Source organism: Falco biarmicus, chromosome 1 (genome assembly GCF_023638135.1).
Source record: "Falco biarmicus isolate bFalBia1 chromosome 1, bFalBia1.pri, whole genome shotgun sequence".
NCBI classification, from domain to species: Eukaryota; Metazoa; Chordata; class Aves; order Falconiformes; family Falconidae; genus Falco; species Falco biarmicus.
In genome coordinates this window covers 112,827,364-112,852,799 of record NC_079288.1, presented here as the reverse complement: position 1 = coordinate 112,852,799, position 25,436 = coordinate 112,827,364, and the positions used below count along the sequence as shown (strand labels likewise).

General features: G+C 38.4%; 1 protein-coding gene across 11 annotated transcripts in view; it reads right to left on the bottom strand.

The window, feature by feature from the left end:
* Nucleotides 1–25,436, bottom strand: part of SLC10A7 (solute carrier family 10 member 7) — a 153,994-nt gene that overhangs the window by 33,442 nt on the left and 95,116 nt on the right. For 7 of the 11 annotated variants that reach the window (XR_008825824.1, XM_056361625.1, XM_056361598.1 and 4 more), the window contains 2 exons: nt 19,531–19,566; nt 5,987–6,070 (listed from right to left, as the gene is read on the bottom strand). Coding sequence is in view for 6 of the 11 variants with exons in the window: in XM_056361625.1 (XP_056217600.1) it covers nt 5,987–6,070; nt 19,531–19,566 (120 nt within the window). In the remaining 5 variants the exon portion in view is untranslated. Of the gene's footprint in view, nt 1–5,986; nt 6,071–19,530; nt 19,567–23,525; nt 23,547–25,436 lie in introns of those variants that run through there. The other 4 variants (XM_056361591.1, XM_056361647.1, XR_008825829.1 and 1 more) reach the window with 3 other exon arrangements.

The window sequence follows — 25,436 nt, the reverse complement described above, 5'->3', positions numbered from 1 at the left end:
AAGTTATGATGGATTATTACTATATCTAAATGCAGCAGTTACCTTATTTAATTTAAGGTAAGATTCCTAACTAATTCTTAACTAAGATTATTACTACTTACATCAACAGACCTTTGCAATGAACTCTGCAATGCAAAATTTTCTCTTGAAAAGCTTTCAGTCAGGCTAGGTATTTGCAAGAGTTCAGTAACTTTCCAATATCTCTTCTTACATGATGATGGTAAACCAAGAAAGAAGACTGCATGGAGTATTTGGAACTACTTCAGTGAAGGTTGGAAGACACAAAAGGGAAAAAAATTGGGAAAAAGTACACTAAGATGACAGCGACTGTGAAGACCAGTAGAAAAAACATCAGATGCTAGAATGGAAGGGAGATCATGCAGGTTGCAGAAATGACATAAATAAGATGGTAAATCCTTCACAGATTTCTATAGCATAACCACCCTCCATATACCCAAGGTCTGCATCACAATTCAAATGCATAGATCCTTTTCCAAAGCGGAGCTTATAACTTCAGCCAGACCCCTGTCCTGGTAATTTTATAGGGACTGTACCTGTGTGAAGGCACACATTCTCACCTGTTCCTATATGCTGCTATAAAGTCCCAAACTTTGTACTGGTTCACCCACCCTTCTATACCTTCTGGGACATCAACAAATGTCAAATCTATCCTTATTCTATGGAGTGCACAATGATGGGATGGAACAAAAAACATTTTTGCCATCTGGGAAAAAGTCTTTTTTACAAGTGCCGTTTCCTTTCCTCAGCTTACCACCACCCCACCACCACCCAAAAAAAGCTATCTTACTCCATTATGTCAGTCAGTATACTCCCAAGAGACAGCTCTTGACACATCTACACCTTTTCAAAGCAAGCTTTATAAAACCCAGACAAGGCCATTTTCAAAATTAACTTTCACATTTTGGGGTAATTTACAACTATTGCTTTAAAAGCTTACAAACAGGCGCAACGTCAAAAATGTAAAGAGAGCCTGTAGCAGCAGTACATGGTTTCGCCATATTTTCTATTTCTGTGGAAACTAGGTTCTGCTCCCTGTTTGAGTTAAGCATCAGAAGGGACAGAACTGTGATCTGAAGGCTGTTTATCTGCCATCTCAGTTTTCTGTAACAAGCTTCTAGAAGTGCTTATCTCCCAGGGTACCATGCCTCCTCCCCGCAGCTCCACTGGACTTTGAAGGGAAAGTAGGGCTACTTCCATGTGGATTTAAGTTACAAGAACAAAAGGATTTGACACTGTTCCCTTTTTATAACAGTTTCTTTAACTATTGTTTCCCCCATCCACCCACTATAAACAAACATTAGGCTTAAGTGAACAGTACCTTCTACTCTGAAGCAACTGCCTTCCCCTTTCAATTTCTTATTCTTTATAATTCTTTTAAAAATAAATACATTGCTAAGCTTTTTAGTTTCAATTTCACTGATAACTTGTATTGCAACATAGCACCCTTTTAGAGTTGTGTTTATATGCACACCTCCCAAACACTGATAGGATTCCTCTGGAACATTTTGGGCACCAATGCAGAAGGCACTTAAAATCCTTTACCTGTAGGACATCATGATTTTTTTGTGTGTGACTAGATTCAGCGAGGATTTCTGTACAACTGGCTTCATTTCATAGATTTGGGAAGAAGAACTACTTAGAATCATAACATTAATTTTAGCTTTAGTTAAGGTCTGTTTAATGTGAAGTGCCCACTTTACGCTGGCAGACAAATTACCAATGGGGCAACTAGAGAATGCATGAATGATAATGTACAGACAAGCTTTTTATTATTTATTCATAGAAAACAGTGGGTTTTGGTGTGCTGCTTTGAAAAATGTTCAAACTAGTAGAATATAATGAAAGCACAGTGAAAATTCTATTTCATTAACATTTAATCATAAATCGCTCTTTAATATAAAACATAAAATAAAAGTCTGTCATAAGCATTTAGGTGTAGGGAATGGAAAAAGTCTGCAAAAAGGGGAAAGGAAATATTGCAGTGGTTTTCACTGTTCCTGTTGTCTGTCACTTCAGAAGAAAAAAATAAGCAAAGAAATGACAGTCTTCAGCCAAATCTCACAACCAGTCGTGAAGAAACCACTTAGACAGCTCTCAACACCTTACATTTTACTGGCTAAAAGTATTACCAACATCTACAGACAAGGAAACAATTATTTTAGCAAAATCACAACAGCTCAGGAACAGTAATCTGCATCAGAACTCTGCTACCCAGGAAAAAAAAAATCATCAGAACTTCAAGCTTCCAGAGTAAATTCAAAAGCTTTTCCATGAAATAACTATCACCAAGTTTATAGTATAACAAGTATTCTCAAATTCCCCTTAGAGGGATACAAGAGTGGTGCACAAATACCCAGCTCTTACACACTACAGATCTTCAAGGTTTGTAGAACTTTAGATCTTTATAAAATACTATGGATTATTTCTCTTTTCAAGATCTCTTGTCAGAGAGGTCTTATTCGTTACTCTATAAATACAAATTATATTTGACCAGCAGTAAATCAGATATTATACTACCAGTACTGACTTGAGTAACATCATACTGTCAATTAGCAAAATACATCTGCAGACACAGAGGATGCAGGTCACAACACTTTTTTAGGTTTAGACAACCTGCACATCCCTGACAAAGAACACAGCACAGCAGTTCTCTTTATTGAAGACCATTTATCAGCAACTGCTATGTGCAAGACTCGGAGCCTTTCTGATAACATAGGATCTTCCTCCTCCTTTAACCGTTCTTTCTTTACCTACCAAATGGCAGGCACCACCTGAGCAGAGCCTGTACCTGCAACCCCTTACACATTTCATTGTCAGTGGCTAGAAAAGCGTGACTCGTCAATGGCAGTCTTGCCACACTGAAATAATTGTTCAAGAAACAGTAGAAAATAAGCATCAATTACACTATTGTGCCTTCTTTCTCTCAATCATCATTAAGAATTCTGACAAGTCAGCCAAGCAACCAAAACTCTTGATACATTTTGCCATAAAGCAAACAAAAAAACCCCACACCCAAACAAAACAAATCTAAAAGCACCTTCTCATCTGCTTTGCTTATGTCCCAGGGGCTCCTCAAACAACCAGCTCTGGCAGCCTGCTCAGGAAATGAGCATTTAGGCAACACAGGTTTTCCCAGAGGCGAGATTTTTTTTTAAAGGAAAATAAAGCCCTTGGAGAATGCTTCCTTTAAGCTGCCTTCTCTGTTTTACACTGATGTGGATCCAGCACAAAGCCTCTGCTATTCACAACTGAGTTAGGAAGGCTGAAGGGAAGCAATCCTCCAAGCAGGCAGGTTCCAAGTCCATTTTTTTCCCAGTCAAGCTTTTTGCTACCAGGTAACCCTACCAAGCATTCTTCCACTGAGTTTTCTGCTGAACAGTATGATTTTGCATGGAAAGGAATTGACACTGTGGGAATGAAATGATAGATTAGAAGTGCTGAAACCATCATTCTTAATTGTGGACCATTATCTCTTAACACATCTATAACCCCAAAGTGAGCAACTTGTGATTCACAAAGCAATGTTACCTTGCTGTGCTGCATGTTGTGCAACAGTTAGTCATGAGTCTATGAACTAGACTTCCCATTTAATCAGAACAGATCCACACCACTTCTGGATGAAGGGCAAGCAGACTTATTACTGTTACCTCTTGGTGTCAGTTCTTTTCTTGCTTATTGTTTTCCCCCAATTACTGCACATTATTTTTTTATATTCCCCCTTCAAAAATGGTTTCTCTTCCTCCTATCTGGGCAGGTTGGTTTACCTTTGTATGGTTCTACCTAATCAAGACAATCAACATAAACTACCCCGGCATTTCTGATCTGTAGCTATCCTTAGCATTTCCTCTCTTGCATTTCCTCTGAACAGGTATAACAAGTGCAATAACTTTAGAAACAAAATCTTCACAATTAGAGGAATGTGAGCTCTTTCTGTTGACCATTCATTTCCAAAAAGTGCTTCAAACACTTTTAAAGGAGAAACAGCCTATTTCTTCTTGGAGTGTATTTATAAAAACCAAAAATTCTTATATATATTTGTGACTGAGTTACATAAGCTTCGAGATTATCTGTACTTTTTGTTCAGTCTTTATCAGAACTCCTAAATCACATCTGTTCTCAGTTAAGTCTCATCACAATTCTAATTCTGAACTTATGACCATTCACAGCAGATTTCACCTGCTTACTGCTCAATTCATGTTACATAGCCTTATTATTTGCTGCAGCCAAAAAAACCCCAACTCCACCAGTTAGCTCACATAGCAATTTCTTATATCTTTCCAAAGTAACATGCCATTATATATAGATGGAAGTCCTCTTGAAATTTTGCAATCAATTTATCTAGTAATCTACCATCATCTTCAGGCTTACTATGTTGCAGTACAGATTGCTGATATTACATCACTATAGGTTACTTGATTGCTAGATCTCCTGTCTCACTATTTGTTTCCTAGAAATTCCCAACTCATAGCTTCCAGTTTTTGGACATTTCAGGATGAAAGGATTCAAATACTTTTGCTTGTCCCCTTTTGGTGGACACTTTAATATAATCTTGACAAGGCAAGGATGTGATACATCCGTAGGTTCGTCAGAAACCCTTTGTGGTCCTAATTAATTAGGAGACTCTTAGGCATTTAACTTTTAAGCACATGAGCAATTCAATAGGCTTCAGGGACACAGAGGTTATGTCCATTTTCCACATGGTATAGTTGCAGCCAGGTTACACAGGTGCTGATGCTGGGCGTTTTTGACCACATAAGAAATTTCACTAGGACTTTGGTAAGTTACAGTACATACCAGTTTTGAAACATGCAGTTATAGTCTGATACAAGACTGACTGCCTGTTCTACATAGTGCAGGCAATGACAGATATTCTTAACCTTGTCCAAGGTGCTCCTTTATAGACTCCATTTTGATTTGCCTACATTTTAACCACACTTTCCATTTCAAAGTCTACTTTAGGCTGAAAAAATTCAGAAAGTTCCAGCTGAACCCAGAGTTAAAGTGGATGCTAGAACCAGCAATGGTGTACCCCTTGGGAATACCCACTGACACTCCCTTTGTGCATTCTGAATGCCTGAGAACAACAAATACTTTCAGGTATTAACAATTAGGCTTCGGGTGTTTTGGTGTCCAAGAATAGTGGACACATCTGACAAGTTTTGGTCTTAATACAGCAATTTCCCACCATGACATGGGAGAAAACAGTAATTAATATTTGTGAAAAAAACCCCAGATATTACAGAGACAACTGTCACAGAAAATCTTATATTGCAATTAGTATCTTTACGTTCAGTGAAAAGTTTCTATCATATGCCATGAAAAATAAGGCCTTGTGTTACAGTATGAACAGTGAGTATAAAATGAAATATTGAACAGCTGCTCATTCCATGAATACCCTCCATCCAGTGTAACAAATGACACAGGAGTCATGGCAAAAGAAGAGTTTGCAATCGTGCAATTAAAACCCTTATTGGAAAGCATATGCAAAACAGCTCGAGCAGCCTTAATTTTATGATTTCTTAACTTCTGACTGCTTAGCCCTTATATGTTTTTTAATGTTGAGAATTTTTTATTCCTGTAATTAGTAGTAGATACTACACAGGGAGAACTTCCTTCATTATCCAGGCAAAGGGCATGTGGCAAAAGGCCTATATAGTATTCTCAAAGCTCATTTGTATGGGTCTGGAATTTCTCACAGTCTGGGCTGCCATTTTTCCCACTTTATGTTCACAAACTCCCTTCTCGATATGCAGTAGCGTATGTTTGTGGTAGTGAGGGACAGATGCTCAATCTCAACAAAGATCAATGCGGCTCCAGGGAGCACTGTAGCATCTTTTCTTTGATATTAGACTTCGCTATCCTGAGGCTGTTCCTATGTGGCAGTTTATGAGGTTGCCAGTCTGTCTTTAAGATAGCTCTCTTTATCTTATTTTTTTAAATAAGAATGTATATTTAAAAGACATACCTGTCCAATAATAAGGGGCACTACAACAGTCATAAACAGCTGCGAGAATATAGATGTAAAAGGCACAGAGGAGGATGATCCAAGCTGCAAAATAAAAACATACCATTAATATCGCACTTTTTCTTAGTATCTGCACATTTCATACATAGATATCACATACTAGTATATATTTTATTTTACACACAAAAACTTGGAAGTATGTGCACACATGTTTAGTTGTTAAGTCCCAATAAAATATTTGGTATTCCACGATAACAAAACTAAAACAATCTCTGGTTGACTATTTTATAACCTAAGGTAATAGTTCCATCATTATTCATTTAACTGAAACCTTGCTACACATATATGCCAAGTAAATTATATAAGCATTTGTAGGATGACAGTCTAAAAAGACAGGGAGTGAATCTTCCTCATTAGCTCAACTAACCTTATCATTTATACAAATATCAAGCAACAAAAATTGGTGTAGTTGTTTCAAGAAATAAATAAAAATTAAATAGTGAAGACATTCACGTTTTATTTCAGTGACAATAAAAAAAGAGATCTACTGAAAGTATATAACAATTGTTTCATTAAGACAACTAAACTGTGACAGGTTTAGTCTTCAAATAGGTGATCTCTTTAATTATGACTGTAAAAGCTAGAAGTATTTTTTTAAAAAGGTGCAGGTAGAAAAGGTGAACAGAGTGGAATTTCTGCAACCTACTTCAGAATGCTTAGGTAAATATGCAGGATTTTTTACATTCTGATTGGACTTTTTTTATGCCAAGTCATGGAAAAATTTAATGTAATTTAACATATCTTTAACAGCAATAGAATACACATTAAGAAATATATAGTAAGAGGACTGAAACAGCATTATCAGAGCTTCCACAGACAACCATTTGCTTCATGACGGTAAATGACATAACGTTGAGGATTTCACCGATCCACATTATTTTATATTTTGCACTTCACTTTAAAGATCCTCAAAACAATGCCAGAATTCAGAATCTTTTAGCTCCATCTAAATAACGCTGATTTCCTAAAACATTCTCACATATGTCATTCTCACACTCAGATTGCGTTACACTTTTGATGCTTAACTTCCTTTCAAGGCTACCTGCAGGCATGATAAGACAAGGTGATCACACAATCTAGTCACTTGCTGTAACTGTCAAGAAAAACCAACATATGGCCATAAAACCGGGTTTGGCGTGAAACCAGAATCTTCGGAAATTCAGAAAAATCAGAAATTTCACATACTGAAGTATTTTACTTTATTCAGAAATGTACAACTGTAACCTTTACCTGTTCTCTGATGAGAAAATGCCAGTTAAACCCCTCTGGCAGTGGTTTACATGTACGTGCACTGCTTTTTGTAAGTGCCATTTGTACATGCACTGCTTGAGAAAACAGCGAACATGGCTACAGGCTGTCTATGTGAGCTAAGCTTTTGGTGCACGCAGATGGCATCAGAACTGGGAAACAGCAAGAAATTGAATTAACTTCGGACATTAGGAAATCATGGGACTTTGTTTCTTGATCAGCCTAGAGTTTAAAAGCAGACTGCATCCGCTCTTTCTTTAAACATACTCCATCACGTGCTTTTTGTATGTCCCTTTCTGAATATGCTCTGGGTCCAGAGCCTTGGGCAGAACGTACAGGATATGGCTGTTTCCTACACATTACCTTAACTGGCAACATCAAGACTCAGTTTGGCCCTTTAATAAATGATAACATCGCATCCCCATCACCTCCCATCGTAACAATGTGTGCACAGAAGGCAGTTGGAGGGGACCTGAAGACGGTATCATCACCAACACTTTCCATCTGCAAGTAGGATAGGAGTGAAAGCACCAAATTTAAGGAGCCTAACTTCCCAAGGAGTCAAGAGGGAGAAGGGTGGGCTTGCAGGGGGAGATACAGATCACCCACACGAGTACCTGAAGCCAGGCAGTGCAGCTCCTCCACTCCTAAGGGACACAGGGCTCTCTGCATGACTCCTTATAGAAACTGGAGCAGAAAACTCCATCATACCACTCATGATCTCCTTGTTGTTTTAATTCTTCTGAATTAAGTAAGTTCAAGTAAGGAACTTCTGAAATTTTAAAAGGTTCATAGTTTTTCGAACTAGTTTTGGACTTATTTTTTGCTATATGCTGAGGAGCTAAAAGCGTTACTTACTGTGTATCCAAAGAAGCTTTCTCAAGTGAAAGTGAAGATTTTAAAACTTTAAAATCTGCCTGGGTCACAGAGGAGTGGATCTAACCAAGCAGTCCACATGCCAGGACCCTCTGCATAGCTTCACAAAACTATGATACTTCAGCAGTGGCTCTTGTGCATTTTTATAAAAACACTGATTGGATTTCTCTTGCTACATGAAAGTTTTATGCTCAATAGATGCATAATCAGTTTCTAAGTCAGGAATGAAAAACTGTTCAACAATATAACACACTGCTGAAAAAGGCAGCCATTCTCACAGCAATAATCTTGCCAACTTTTTAAAATATTACTTTAAATGCAATGCCTTCAAGCTGTGGATTCTTATGCACGTAGTATATATATATATGGATATGTTTTGGTTTGGGTGTGGGGTTTGGGTGTGGGTTTTTTTGCTTTGGTTCAGGTTTTTACATAATTAGAAACTGAATTACAGGTACTGTGCTGGGATGCTAGACCAATTTACCTAGGAAAAGTAAAATTGTTTCATTCAAAGAAACAATCCTCTAATTCAGGATATCAGCATATGGTTCTTCACCTCAACTTCACCCCACCCATTCAGGTTCATCTCACTGTCATCTCCACCACCAAAAGGCAGATATTTCAGGTAACTCTCTCACCCTATCTACATTTTAAACAAAACAGAAATCCACATATCAGTCCAAAGTGTCAAAATTAATAAATCAATAAATTGTTCGTTAATCAACCTTTTGGCCAGAGGAAGTTAATTCTTCAACTACATTTGGTTTGTAGGAAAAAACCTGCTCTCCTCCTTGGAGAAAAAGTCAAGTTTTTCTGCCTCTAATTTGACTCCTCTCCTGCACGATCCACACTATCTTTGATCCTGTTTCAGTTGTATAGTTGAGAACCATATTCTTCCACCAGTCACCAGCACCTTCATTGCTTTCTCCAGAATAGCATGGAACTAGCTTTTTTCTTGGTTCCTTATGAGGTCCTAACACTCTGCTACACCACACCTGGACACAGAGGTTCAAAGCAGTGTGTTTGCTAGGCTCTACCCGCGCCCCCCCCCCCCCCCCCCCCTTCATGCACTGCTATGGTATTAGACCTCCCTGTCCCACTTATGGTACCGTCAGTACTTCTTCAGACAGACTTCTAAACTTTGTTCCCCTTCTGTGTATTATGACAATAACTTCAGCGGACTGCTTTTTATCAGAATCTATCTGTTACAGAACATTTATAAACTCTTATATTATTTTAACCTTAAATCTATTCCCAGAGAAAGGCACAGAAAATAAAGGCTGAAGAGAACTCAAGAACATCTTAACCGCACAGAAGAAAAAGACTTTCTAACCCAGACTTTGGACATACAGTGGCTAACCATGAGGAATCACAAATAATACAGGACAGACAGCTAATGGGTACACAATGTGACAAGGAGTCCCTCAACATTTATAGTATGCAAATTCATTAGGCTCACAAAGGTAAGCACCACACAGACTCTCAGGCATTGCCTGGGTTCCAGACTTCCTTTGAACTTGGATATGTTCGTCACATCCATTTTGAGAAAGAGAACTGAGGAACAGAGGAAACAAAAAGATTGATATAATGTTAATCAAACCTTCTTGTACATTTACAAATTAAAATATTCTGTCTGAATGAATCAATATGATTTTGCTCAGGTTTTAGTTGGATCAGGCTAAGTTCTGTGTTCCATTTGCTGTCACGAAACAAAGTTTTTTAAAGGACAACCTAGATGATCTGCATTCCACCAAAATTAGCATTTGTTCATATTTGGATACCCTCATCTCCATGTCTAAAAAACGAACCTTTCTTCACAGGCAAACAAGAAATAGCACTGTAAGAACTTGTATAAAAACATAGAATCAAACTGCTGATTTATAGCTGTAAAAAATAAATCAGATGGGAATCTCTTATGGGAGGTAAAACACCATTTAATGAAAAAGCTATCACAAATTTTCATGCCACCATATTGTCTATGCTTATCTTAGAAAATTTTGAAACAGAAGTTTGATACTGTAAAGTGATCGTTATGTGCTGTTATGGATAGCAGCATTTCAATTAACAGTTTATTAATAAAAGCCAGCCCTGACTGAATTTACTCACTATTCAAAAAAAGATCCTGAAAATTCTTGCTTAGAGAAAGGCACTTTTCATTTAAACAATCTGAGTGATTTCAGAAGGACAACTCAGATAAGCAGGAACTGCACCTTCTGCAAGTGTTTGCTGGATATGGCTGTAATGAAAGAGAACTCCAGGCAAATCTTTCCAAACAATTCTGTCACAGTGCAGTATTTCAAACCTGACCTGTAGCATTCTTGCTAATTTAGTTCTAGATCTCTCTTCTCAAGACAGTGACTGTTTTAAAAAACTACTGACAAATTATTTAGCGTGTTTCTTTATGAGTTTGTGGTAGAAAAGGTGGCTTATCCTTAATTGATAGGCAAATATAGCAATCACTGGTTGTGGTAAAAACAAAAAGCAAAACCCAACCAAAAAAAGAAACCTTCCTTGCATAAAAACAAGACAATTCCACTTCCCAAACTAGGCTGTCTTCATAAGCCAGATGCTCTATTCTCATCTTTCTGGCTGACCGTGGGTGTTCCCATGTCTACTGCCAGTGACTCAGAAGAAACACACCTCCTGCCACTCACACCAAATAACAACTCAGTGTCATGTGTGCTGCACATCCTGAGCCCACTTTGGAGGCAGCTGTCCTTTGGGGCCTTACTCTTCCAGTGTTCTGCAACTAACATGTTTCCTCAGGTTGTGTCTTTGTGCTTTTCATGCACCACCAGCCAGCTTCAGCCTTGCCATTTGTTGAGTGCAGGCAAGGAAGCGAGGCAGGGGTGAAAACGGGGCAGAACTGAGGGGAAGGGTCACTGGCTGCTCTTTCATGTGAGACTGAAGCTTTTCTTTTGCACCTTCAGGTCAGGCTACTTTGATACCTGTCTTTTTAAATTGTGTGTTCAATGCTGTATCATCACTGCTTCTGCATCCAGTCCAGATACAACTGCCTTAGAGGCCTGCCTGGACCACCGCATGCGCTAAACCCTTTATATGTCCTGTTATGGACAACAGCCCCATTACAGAAAGGACATGTAAGGGGATGCATTTTTGGAAAAGATGCGGATGGGATACAGTTCAGTAATGAAGGACAATGAACAAGACTGACCAGCTGAACTAAGCCCTCCCTTGCTTTGGACTCTTTTCCAGAACCTTTATCCTGACCCAGTCACAGTGGTGTGTGATGTTACAGCACAGAAGTATGCACATCACCTTCAGTAACCCAGGTACTTGGCTAATGGAAATGCTTTGCAGAGAATACACTGCAATGAGAAGTAACAGTAATGATTCTGAGGCTCTGGGAAGCAGGAAGTGTCTGCGCTACTCCATGGGAATGGTGTTGATGGGCTCCTATGAGTTCCATAGCACCCAGCTCTAGATTTCTGGTAGGAGGTCAAAAAAGATGAAATGATCATTCCTACATAACATCTCACAGCAGTCTAAACAGAGCTGGCAGCTCACTAGGATGTTCTTCTTACCTAAATGCTCTGCATATGAATAATGCCTTTACAGCAGTGGAGTATCTCAGTAAGGCAGTTTTTCTAAAAGATGCCAACTCCCAGTGACTGACGAAGAGTCATTGGTATGAAATTAATCCAGGTAACAAGTGACAGAACAGGAGGAAATGGCCTCAAGTTATGCCAGGGGAGATTTAGGTTGGATATTAGGAAAAAATTCTTCATGGAAAGGATTGTCAGTCATTGGAACAGACTGCCCAGGGAGGCGGTGGAATCACCTTGGAAGTGTTTCAAAAACACACAGATGTGGTGCTTAGGGTCATGGTTTAGTGATGGACTTGGCAATGCTGGTTTATGGGTGGACTTGATGATCTCAAAGGTCTTTTCCAACCTAAACAATTCTCTGATTCTATGTATTTAGATTTAAAATAAAGCTTTTAATTTTACCTATCAAAAACTGCAAGTTGTCTGTTGCTTCAGAGACAGGGGCTAAAGGTACAACAGAGTTCATGTTCAACGGCTTGGCAGTCACGTATTTTACAAACAGATCTTTCATTGTTATTCTTAAAAATTAAAGGCAGACACAAATCTCTAGTTCTGCTAAGGAAAACAGATGTTCTGGTCTTATGGTACATTTTGCAAATTCTTGCATATTCTATATGCTTCTATGGCCCTGGGAATTGATTTGGCACAAATATATAAAAAAATAGCTGTCTACATACACCCTCCAGTTTTGTTCCCCCCCCAAAAAAAATCTCAGCATTTCATAATCAGAAGTGTTGAAAAAGAAAAGCTGACAATCTCTTAACTTTAGTATTTGCTTTCTCCCCCCCTCCAAACCCCCCAAACTGGGCAAGGAGACTGTATATTTTGGCATTCCCTTGTTAAAGGAATCACAGATGCCTAATGCCATTCCAGGTTCCCCTATGACACATTAAACACCAATCCAATCCAAACATACCTGTTGATTTTAAAGCCTTTTATAGAGCTACATAAATAACCATAGGTATTTTTAATCTAAAATATACCAGAGCAACTCTTCCATTTTACCATGGTACCACAATCTTGAGGGCTAATGTAAAGGAATGAGATCACACATAAAGCCCAAAGGCACCTAAATGGGAATTAGATGATTAATACCCTTGGAGGGCTGAGACTTAAGGACTAGTATACAAAAGTTCTGCTGCAAACAAGGGGTTGACTAACTGGAAAGAAATAAATTAGTAAATACAGGATAATTAAGAACAATGAATATTATGTATCCATGAAAAAGGCAGCTGTGACATACCAGAATAACTAAATCAATCAAGGCATGGGATACTTCTGACACTGCACAAAGCCTGAATAGGTCCTTGTGAAGAATACTGTGCAACTGTGCACAATTCTTATTACCTAGGCTCAACAAGGAATTAAAACTGTAGCAGGTACACAAACCACCTCAGAATAAGGGATTTATTTGGGTTTTGGTTTGTTTTTTTTTTTTATTTATTTATGTGTTAAAGGTTAGAAACGCATGGCTGGTTTAGTCTAGTTGACTGAAGACTGAGGGGAGAGGATACGATTGTACACTATGTCTGAGCCAGGGTGATAAATTTCAGAGAGGTGCTATTCAGGTGTGTGGTAACATTGGCAACGAACAGGTAAAATACCTGTCACAAATATTGGATAGGTTTCTGCTCAGAGACACAAGTCTAGTGTTGCAAGGGTGGAGGGGGGGCAAAAATCCTTACTTTTAAGTTGGATCACATTCAGTTTTGATGTGAACTGCACAGCATGGAAGAGGTGGACTGGATGCTCTTGGTATCCTAGTTCTATGATCCTGTTAAGGTATGTGGTTAGTTTCTGCTGTGTAGAAGCAGGATGTGTACTTAAAAGGCTCCCCTAGAATTGCATAGATGAAAATTTCAAGAGCAAACCAAAGCAGAAGGTTCCCTCATGGAAACATTACATATTTTAGTCTTCTACCAAGACACATTTACAGTATTTTGTGTGTGTCAAGAAGAGAAAGGAGGGACCCTGTGATTCTCTGACTGTTATTTGTATCCAATTTATATAGCAAAGCCATAAAAGGTGAATTTGAAAAAGGAATAAAATGCTTAAGCAAGTATTTCATGGCAGCCATAAAAAAGTTCTGGTTAATTTTAAAGGGTTTGGATCAGTTCAGAGAACTTTGTCTTCCCAATGATTAAAGAGAAAGGAAAGGAAACGGTGAGGTAAATAACCAGGTAGAAATAATGATGCAGTTTAAATCTTCCACATGAATGAGTTGATCTGTTAACAACTCATGCACTATTCTGCTTCCCTTCCCTGCCCCCCGCCCCCTTCTCTGTAATCAACCTTTTGTCACATACTAGTGAAATCCATTAGCTGCAACTTCCTTATCAACTTTCAAAGCTTTGCAGCTACCAAAATATTTGCATATTTAACGATTCATTTGGCTAGTATTGACTCTCATTTACTGACTACTTGAGAGGAAAAACACGGCAGTATCTACAAATCCTGTTCTAAAAAAAAAAAAGAAAAAAAAAAGAGGAATGACGGGTCTTTTTAATAAAAAGATTTATCTGAAATACATGGGAGTGGAGAAGGCAAAAAAATTTTATATCAACAACTTTTAAAACTATGTTTTAATTTAAGGATTGTGAGTATAGGGGAAAGCTTTTAACTCCAGTATTTCAATCTGCTAGTTTCTTTCACATCCTTATTCACCAGTCATTTTATTTCACTTTTCTCTGTGATATTTGCATGTAATTTCCTTCAGTTGTCCACTCCTGAATTCTTTCAGCAATGCTACTTTCTAGTACTTATGGTATCACTGCTACAATGCCACCATAAAAATACCTATTATAAAATTCAGACATATGAAAGGGCACCAAAAAAGAAAACATCACTGAATAAATCAAGGAAAGGAGCAAGCTGATAAAGCCTTGGGAAGATTCCATGTTGACACAAATGTCATAGTAGTCATCCTTGGTAAAACAGCAAACATGAGAGCAATGCATGACAGTTACATGGAAGTTTTTGGCAAGTGTATTTTTAAAAATACACATGAATTTTGCATTGGGTCTTTAACATTCCACATTAACTGGTTTGCATGCATACTTCTGAAGAATGTAAAGTACATAAAATGTAAAATACTTACTTATTTCTAACATTTTCTTTGATGGCTTTCAATAAAAACACACCTTGATTCACACACCTTGACTTTTGTCACTTTGATAGCTAACTGGCTGTGCTCCCAGCAACTGAACAGACCACATCTGTCAGGCGTCGAGTCTCAACAGCAAGGGTAATACCAAGAAGGCAGCAGAGCTGGGATACTGTGTTATAAATACCACAGCATCACATTTGGCTCCAATAGGTGTGCGAATGACTGACTTCTTGTATTTTGATACCAAATACAATCAACAAAATCATAAGCTTGTATGGCTTGGTAAAAATGCCAGTCTACACATGCTCAACTGACTTTAAGGACAGAAAAGACAACCCCATCTCAGTGCAGCTGGAAAGCAACAGAGCTATGTTCATATGAGAAAGGTGACTATGCATCATCCTTTTACACGGTAGTATAGTATCTATGCTCACTCTGCTTCCAGGCCTCCATCCTGTGCAATACATAGGCATATGAAATCCCTCAATGAAAATAAACCTGCATTCATACATATTCCTCTTTTTCATGACTAAAGTTACAACCTACGGACGTGTGAGACGATACAGCTACAACTGTTGCAGAGTGCAGTGCTCCTGAAGTTCTGTGTTTCAAACAAGACATCATAAAAAGGTGCTGACATCTCCAGGTTATTAAAGAGATCACAGCACTATTATCTTCACAGTATGATGACACCTTTTGTTTAACTGTCTTTTAGTACTGTAAATGTGCCCAAATGCAGCATACTTAAGAATTCAAACCATAAGCTGTTATTACAAATCATAAAATGTTATTATAATTGCTAAAGGAAATAACTAAACTGAACATAAAGAGCAAGTCATATAAGTAAAGATGGACAGTCATACCCAAGTGACTAACTTCCTCAGCTATTACTTAACCTATCTGTACTCATTATTCATTGATAGCAATACAGTTATTTCCCAAAAAAAGTTTAGCCTACACTTCAATTTCTAGTTGGCAGTCGTTTGGGTTTTTTTTCCCCCAAAATGCCTTTGAGAAAATAAAACTTATTTCTTTCCTTTAAAAAATGTCACGATCAATCTGTTACCTCTGGCTTCAGCTAAGTATATGACCTCACGAGAGGAAGACTGACAGCATCCTTCTCTGAATGTTTTGGCACACTGCCTCCTGATCATCACGAATGAAACTGGAGAACATTGCGAAGAAACGCAAACAGCATAACCTCATGTTAACTTGAAACTGATGTATCTTATAGCACTTTGTTTCAACATTCCAGCTCACCGCACAGATGAACTCTAATCAATTATATATAGTTTATGGGACATTGCCCATTTATAGTATCTTTGCTGAGAATACAACACATTAACTGTTAATAATAAGGGTTAACACAAGGATGATGTTATTGCAGATTAATGCATCTGAAAGCCAGATTCAGTAGCTTTTTACTAGCCTTAATCAGAGGTATCTGTGGTGATCCACTATTCTTTGAATTCTAGCAAGGCATCCTTAGAAGGATACAGTCTGGTAATTATGTGCACATTATTTAAGGTTTCATTTAATCAATTAGAAGCTCTTAGAACGCTTTTTTTTGAGTAAGCTTTACACCAGAAGTTTCATAGTAGAAATACACTTTTCAGAAGCATAACTGACAATCTTATGTTTAACACCATTCATTTAAGATGATACGTTATTTGCATTAAATGCATTATTTATTATAAGCTTCAACATGCCTTTATCAATGTTGTTTAGACAACTTATATTTACGTTACTAGGCAATTATGAAGAGAAAAGGCAGTTCAGAACATTATATTCTCTGGTCCACCTAGGGCAAAATTTAACCCATCGTCACTTCCACAGGTTAAGCTACGTAACAAAACCAAGCTAACAGACAACAATGTAATTTATTTCTGGCAGCACTAAGGGTATTTCTCTCAGTGTATACAGGGAGACTAACAGGATCGCTAATACTATATAGTATCCAGACTATTACAGTATGACTCTGTGAAGAGTTAATGCTCCTAAGTACCAAATCCAGGAATTAAAATTCACTGAAAGCATTGACTTCAAAGGTCCCTGAATGGTATCCAGAAGCCCAGCTCAACTACTGCTGAGGTAAGGGACAGCTTTATCTTGAAAGCTGAAAATTCCACCCTTTATTAACTAAGCATTAAGGCTAAGCTGCATGACTAAACTCAGGAATGGTCCAGAAAAGATAACCAGGAAATTACTGGTCAGTGTTTCTCACTCCACAGTACCACATGAAATGATCAAGCAGCAAGTTGTAAACAAACAGAAGCTTGTGAAATGTGTGCTTGAATCCACCACATGGTGAAGAGGCCAGAGGTATCAAGGAAACTCAAAGGAACTTTAGAGGTTCACAAGAAAAAAAGGATTCAGCAGTACAAACCACTGACTGCCAGGATACAGGAACGTGCATCAGGGTGTGCACATTTAGTTCACTATCCTAAATACCCAGCACTGGATACACTGAACTTTCAGAGAAGGTGGACCCCATCATAGTAAGATGTGCTGCTGGGCTGACCAGAACGGCTGCTCTTCATGTGTCAAGTTCTCAGGAAAGACCTCAAGAAGTTTTAAATATTTATATACCCCAAGAGAAGTTCTCAAGTTTTGGGCATTGTGACAAAACCTGCAGGTTTTGTAACTTCCCCCTATCCCCTGACTAGTTTGTTTATCACTCCAATGAAAAAATAATTCATGTGTGTATTTTCCACAAGAACAGCAGCTTTGAGTCATGTTAGAAACTGCACAACAATTAATGTGCATTTTACGCGCTTCTCATACAAGTGTCTCCAGGGCTGGCAGGAAGAACAGAGGCATACGCTTTGCCGTCCTGTTCTTGCACACGAAGTTTTATCACTTCTTTTGAGAGGTAACAGTGAAAACTGCAATTTATGGGACAGAGTATCTCAGCTGCCTGGGGAAGTGGTTGAGTCACCATCCCTGGAGGTATTTAAGACATGTAGATGTGGTGCTTCGGGACATGGTTTAGTGGTGAGCTCAGCAGTGCTAGTTGGACTCAATAATCTTAAAGGTCTTTTCCAACCTATATGATTCTATAAAGTCACCAAAGGAAAGATCTTTATCTTGCTTTAAAAAGTATGCAGATCATTCCTTAACATTTCAGTTTTACAGAAAATATCCCTTTTAGCTATGTAGGGCACCAAAACTCAGCAAGGTATAGCAGGGTGAAAGTTGTCAGTGAGCAAAAGCAAGAGCTGAAGTTTCAGTCACCTGAACACAGGCACAGATCTGGGTGAGCGCCTGTGGAAGAAACGCATCTCCATACAGGAGGGAAGAGTACAGGAAAACAGTGAGGCAGACCATCTGGAATCAATGAGTTCAGTGCAAGAATAACAAAACTCCCATTTTTCTTAGAACAGTTATCTTTTTCAACCTACAGTAAGTCTATGGTCCCAATCATATCAAGAAAGCTTTGCTGGTGTGTATGGATATATACGATATGGTCAAAGCAGTTCTGGTGTAAACATAGCTACATCAGATGGATTACAATTTGTTACAGTAAAAAATCTTCCCAACACAGATTTACTGAAGCAGCAGTTGATAATGTTACAACCACTCTCACAGTACTGTTTATCCCAGTTTAGTAGACACTGCTGTATTTGTATACAATACATATGCGGCTCGAGCATCCCTACCATAAACAGCATGCCACTTGCATGCCACTAACAAATTGTTTCAGGCTAACTTCACATTTACCCCACCTTCCAATGTGCTGGCTTACATACAATGCCATTAGTAAGATAAACATAAAAGACAACGTGTACCTCCCCTGAAATCCTTGAAGTGTTTCACCCGATTTCCCTGCTCTTCACAAAGCCGCAGTCCTCAGTAACTTGCACCACATCATAGCATTTCTGCCAGCAAATCCTCAAGCACCAAGACTTCCTAACTGACAAGGGACTCACTAAAGCATCACTATCCATCTATTAAAACCTTCACTGTTTGCTGGCTAACACCCATATCTTTATAAAACATGAAAATAAAACTCTGTCTTCTCCTTGCCCTTCTACTATGAACTGTAAGGAACCAAGGCCCTGACTGAAATAAAACTGTCTTCTCCTTGCCCTTCTACTATGAACTGTAAGGAACCAAGGCCCTGACTGAAAACGTAACAACTGAAAAAGAAATCTTGGAACAGGAACAAAGCAGCATCATATTTAGCGATACACAGGGGCTCCAGTAATTTGTCTTGCTGCTGCTGCTATGTCACTAGCTTCTACCACAAAAATACCCATGGGCTTAGATGTCCAAGAGCAAGGCTCAGTTTACCTGAACAGTGCCTTCTCAACTGGCCTGTCATACATTTTGGACTAGTTCAATTTCATCCAGCTCGTGTATGTGAAAGCTCTCCAAGAGATCTCCTGAGTGATCACCTTACCTGGCAAGTGTTTGTATTTTACCCAGCCTAATAGCATATGGTTTTACAATTCTGCAAGAGTAATGGGGTCTGGTCCTCTCAGAATGAGGTGCAGGTAGCGTTTGCATTCACTGTGACATGCTTTGATGGCCTTTATGGAAGGCAGCTTATTTAAAATACTGACCAGAAAAATCTTCCTCATTATTTAAGCATTGTTAAATCACCCAAATTTATATCTTAAATATGCGGTCTAATAGGTGCAAGATTACCCAGTAAAAAGACATTTTAAGATCAAGATACTTACAAAAAGCAAAAGCAGAAGTGGAGTTATTACAATGCCCTGGAAAAAACAAAAGAAACAAAAATAGTCTGTTAGTCAGGGAAGCAGAATAGCCTTTACTTCCTTGTACCTTAGCGCATGGAAATACGCAGACATCATTCAACATCATAGAAATTAAGTAACAAGAAGTTCAACTTTGTTCTTCACTAGGCATGTTCTTTAACATCTGTATGCCGATCATTTTATAAGCCATACACAGTACAAAGTATCTTTTTTTACCTCTAGCTTTCCCCATTTTGCACCTATGCGCCTCTATTCTGAAAGATCCAATATACAGTATAGATAATTTATTTTGAAAACCATATTGCAGCTCTTCCCTCGCTATGCTGCATCTTAACTTCACTAAGCTGCTCCTCTCCTTAGGGGGAGACTTGTGATCCAGTCCCATGCTACCCAGTCCCAGGTCCTCTTCTGAGCAAAAGCTGCATCAACCATGATGAATTAGGTGTCACGACTGTGTAATGTAAACTGATATTCCCCAAGGAAATGAGCTGAGATCTCAAAACTCATTTCACTTGATTAGACCTTGCGTCTCACTGGTAGAAGGCGAGTCTTTCATCTAATTTAATCACACAGGACCACCTCAGCTTTCCACATCCCCCAGGCAGATGCAAGCAAAAAGATTTGTTGTCTTCACTGACAAGGAAGAGGTTTAAAGCTGATGATTGGACAAAATAGAGGATTTTAAGTTCCACGAGAGCAAATCCTAAAATGAGTTGTTTGGGTTGGGAGTTAACATGACATCCATCAGTTTCATAGCTGCAAAGAGCAATTCCCCATCATCCTTCCATCTGAATTCAATATTTTATTATTGCTTAATAAAATTCTATCATTAAATGCATGTTAATTCACAAAGCTTGCTCAGAAGTTCTCTAAGTCAAGACCAGACATGTTCATCCAGATATGTCTCAAGAATAACTAGTATTTCAGTTATTCACAAACATTCTTTTTAAAGGACAAAAATCCAAAACTTGCTCACATCCGTCTAAAAGGATGCTTATTTTCTGATTTTAGCTCCAAGTAAAAAACAATTAAAAAAAAAAGCAGTTGTCCCCTGCTTTTCATTTAACCTTGAGAAAGTAACACAGCTTTACTTCAATCTTTTGGAAGCTAATATAAAGAAAAAACTTATATGACTAGATTTGTATTTGCTTTCTGGGTCCACAAAACGTCACGAATCCAGACAGCCCATTTGACACCGAGAGTTCCTATTGCGCTCTTAAAAAAACTGCAACAAGTAAATGCCACAAATGAGAGCAGACAAGAAGGACTGAGGAGGCAACAGTTAAGCTGTGCAACTTGAAGGCTCTGCAGAATTTAAAAATATATTTTGAAATAAATAATATATGCCATATCTGACTGCCCCACAGCCTAGCTATCCATAATCATTTATCTTTTTTCAAATGTCACAGCTGAGATAGATCATAAAAGACCAGAAAGAAAAGCCGTAGATACAATAAGAATTGCTTCAGGGAGTCACTCACTGTTTACAAGGAGGCCTAGACCAAAATGCAGACAACAGTTATAAAGAAATATAGGTGTTAAGTATACGGGCTGTAGAGGAAGAAACAAAAGTTGAGTAAGGGAGGAGGCACAATGAGCTGAACTAACACATGTCTACAGTAGCATCTGTGATGCTGAGAACAGAGAACTGACAGTAAGATCTGTAGAATATGGATGCAACACAGTCATTTCATCAGAATGAACAAATTCCAGCGCCGCTACTAAGAACAAATGAGCCAGACTTTCCCCTTCTTCTCCTTTCCCCACCAACAACTACACTGCGCAGCTCAAATATTACCAAGTGCCAGAGTATTCCCTAAGAACCCTGTAATTTTGGGACGGCAGAACAGCGCTGCAGCAGGGTTCCGTCTTCAGACCTTCGCAGCAGCAAAGAGGAGCATGGATGGAGCTGGAGGTGAGACATCAAAAGCATCCTACACTCCAAACAAACATTGAGTGTAGGGAGAAGAGAGCACGCTGCCAGCTGGTGAGTGCAGCCAGCTCTCCTCCAAATCTGAAGGAATTGATTCAGTACTATTGGTCATTTCTTACGCACTTCATGGCTCAGTACGTTTCACGGCACTTTTATACATTACAAAAAAATACAAAGGTAAAAAACCCAGAACAAACAGCCTTCCCCTGTATCTTGTTGATAAATAAAGGTGGTATCCTTCCTCTTTAGGATGGGTCCTGGGACTTATTATGTATTTGCTTTAGAAGCTTAGTGATATTAACACAATGGGCAACAGCCACTGCTAATTCAAAGTGTTATGTCACAAAAGGAAACCTTATTTCTGTGACAGTAACACTTCTTCATAATTCTGTAAGTGGAGAGGAAGAGAATCCTGGTATACTACATAAACAGATTCCTGACTGAGCTTGTAGAAGACTCAGCATTCAAAAGGTCAATTCTAGCAGGTATTTCCAAAATTTTGCTATTAAGCCTGGTGATCTTCATAATCAGAAGCAAGTGTCCTGTTGCCTTACCACAGAAATTATTTACAAGTTTGAATTCTCCCATTTACAGCACATACGCAATTCCCTGGGAAGCTAAAAACCACCTGACAGAACAGCCAAGTTCATATTAAAAAATAGATGCTGTTGCTGAATCAGAGTAATTTTATGTTAATGTTTCATTTTGATAAGGAGCACCTGTCTGAAAAACCATAGGGATTACATTAAAACCAAAGGGGTTTTTTTCAGCCGGTGGTGCTGTGGTGACTCTGGTCGTTTATGGGTACAAGCAAGGCAAGACTTATTAGGGGAGGGAAATCTGTTACCAGACCAAGTGATAGAGTTGGTAAAGAACAAATTTGGGGCATGTAAAGCCCATTTATATGTTACCTGAAAACACTGATGTTCTTTTATATGCAAAAGCCCTTCTTTTTAGGGTTTCTGTTCCAGATTTGAAGAAGGCTTTACAAGACTACAGTGTATCTGTCTAACAAAAGGTTTTACCTTTCCTTGCACAGACTGCCTTGCTTCAACACATTACCCCTTCATTAGAAACATGCTCCTCAATATGCTCATAAGCGTTATGTGACGCATCCCAAGTCATAACCGCTAAAGAATAATATATAAAGCACATGAGTCTAAAGCCTGCTGATAGAAAGTACAGATGAAATTTAGGTTTTGAAGGCAAACCCAAAATCCAATTCACTGAGAATAAAGAAAAGGTGGAAGGAAAACAGTTACCCTGCACAGTCCAGCTCACGCACTAGCAGAGGCTTCACAAAGACAAGTGTATTCTGGCAGTGGCCACCTGGGCAGTGCAGCTTTCTGAGACTATGACAGGCTGAAAAGTGCAAAGGGAGTTAAAAATTTTTAAAAAGACTATTGCTTCTAAGTCCACAGGACACTAACACCATCAGAGAGAAAAAAATAACTGAATTTGACTACGCTTTTCCCTGCCTTGCTTTCCAGGTAAGTGCTGTGAAATACATGGGAGTAGGAGATAAACAGATTGTAGCTTAGCACTTCCAGCTGAAGCTGAGCATCTGCCCTTGAGAATGCAAGGTCATTACACAGTTTTAGCATCTTCAAAGTTCGGGTGGAGTGTTAAGCTTTCCGACTGCTGCCCACAACGGAGTCAAAGTTGTAAAGTGACTGCCGTTTGCTATCAGCAGAAAAACTTTCAAGAAATCCATTTACACCTCTGATGTGAAAGACTGATTGAATATATTTCAATGATTTTACTTGGAAGGGAAGAAAAAAAAATCTCAGTCTGACCGGAGAAATTGATACAACACAAGAGTCTGAATAGTCAAATAACTGTTAAACAGATTTCTTTTTACAGCAAAGATCATGAAACATGTCTTAATTAAGAGAGTTTAAATACAGGTTTGTGTGTGTGAGCATGTGCATAAACGAACACTTTAACAGCAACGACATACTTGGAGATCCATTTAATTGTTACTTGCCTTGTACAGGTAAAGATGTTAAGAGGTTTTCTATAGGTTTCATCCAGTACAGCATTGCTGTTGAGCAGATATTAAAAAGTGTTTATTCTCCAAAAGAATATGTAGAATCAATACATGTAATTGGCTGCCAAATCAGACAGCAAAAGGAAGTAACATAATGGATTTGAAACTATGATGGCAAATCATTAAGAAATTATGCAAATTGTAAGAAGGTGGGCACAGATCCAGAAGGACACATGGTAGAAGACGAGTAAGGATTATGGTAATGAGGCATGAAATACATGTGAACTTTCCTTCGTTTCCTTTACCCACAAATTTCCCATGCAATTTTTCTTCATTCTTACAGGTCATCAGTATAACACGCATGTGGCAATTATTAGTGAAAAAAAAAAACCTTAACCAAAGTCATGCATGACTTGTCTTAAGTAGGGCTAGAAATAAATTTAAAAAAAAAAAGGGTTTTGTAATCAAGGTTCTGAACAAATGTGTATTCTCTGAAATCCATTATCTACTTCTGCTTAACTCTACAGATGTTCTTGAACGCTTCATCAGAGCAAGCCACAAAAGGAGCAAAAGCATAAGCAGCATTATGTTATGAACTGAATAAAAATTAGTAAAAAGTTAACTGGGCAGCATTTCCACTACTACTGATATGGTAAAGTGCGAGAAAAATTACCATGAACTCTGGATAATTTTATCGGAAGACAAGCATGAATGAGAACTGAAACTCAATCTTCATCTGTGTACAGCAGTATTTCTCATATGGTTTTATTTCAAGAGTCACTGGCACTTTTTGGAAAGAAAGAGCAATCAAAAAAACCCAGCCTGTTCCCCCCCCAATAACATCTGTGTAGGTTTTCCAGTTACATGACAGAGACTTTGCCTTGAAACATATACTTCTATTTTTTCTTACATCTTTTGTTTCCTTGCTTTTGGGCTTGGACGTGTGTTTTTTTAAAAAATACATATATTTCACTTTATTTTTTGACAAATCTGCAGACAACTTTATAACGTTTTACATTTCAAAACAGAGCCTTGCAACTTACCTTTTTTGGAACCATGCAGAACCTCTCAACAGACACCACAGAACAAGATAAAAACCCCTACACTACATAGACTTAGTTTGTTCCAAACCAGAAGAGAAAAAAACACTAAAAGTCAGGTTGGGACCAGGCAAGCTCTTGCAAAACCATCAGCACGTGCCGCATGAAAGAGAGGTTCTAACAGAGAAGGGCCTGATAACAGGCTTGCATAGGCAACTGTGAATTTTCCATATCTCAGTTTTCAAGTACTAAACTATTTTAACATGATGATTTCAAGCCTGTAAACTGAAGCTGTTCGGAAAACATTTCAGCACATTCGTATTTGGATCAAGTGGCTGCAGGAGCCTATTTGAGACAACCTTTTTCTGGGTTCTTTAAACAGTCTTTAGTATTTCTGTAAGCATGGCTAAGCAAACTGTGCTGTTCATTTGTTCCTATTTAAAGCTGACAATGCAGGTCACAAATTTTTGTGGAATGAGACGTGGAACTCTATTTCCACAATAAAACATAGCTTTTCATCCCTTTCAAACTTCATGTCCATGTAAATGACGTAAGTTTTGGGGTTTTACCTCTTGCAAACTCAAGAGATTAAATTGGCACTGCACCTTCTGGTGTCCTTGTAATTTCAGTCATTGTGCCACGATGAAACTTCAACATCCCTGTGTTGTTCCTCCATGGATATCACAGAAGTTCCTGATTGCAAATAATCACTTGCCTTTTGTCTTCCAATTTAATTATTTTCAAAATCATTTCAGGTGCAAAACAGAGGCCTTTAAAAGTCTCCTACCACAGGTCCCTCTTCTGTCAGCTACTCCAGTGACATTGCTGGTTCTGAAATGGCTTATTCAACTGTAGGACTTCAGAATAAATTATGTAATTTACTTCTTTATTGTCCTGCTTTATA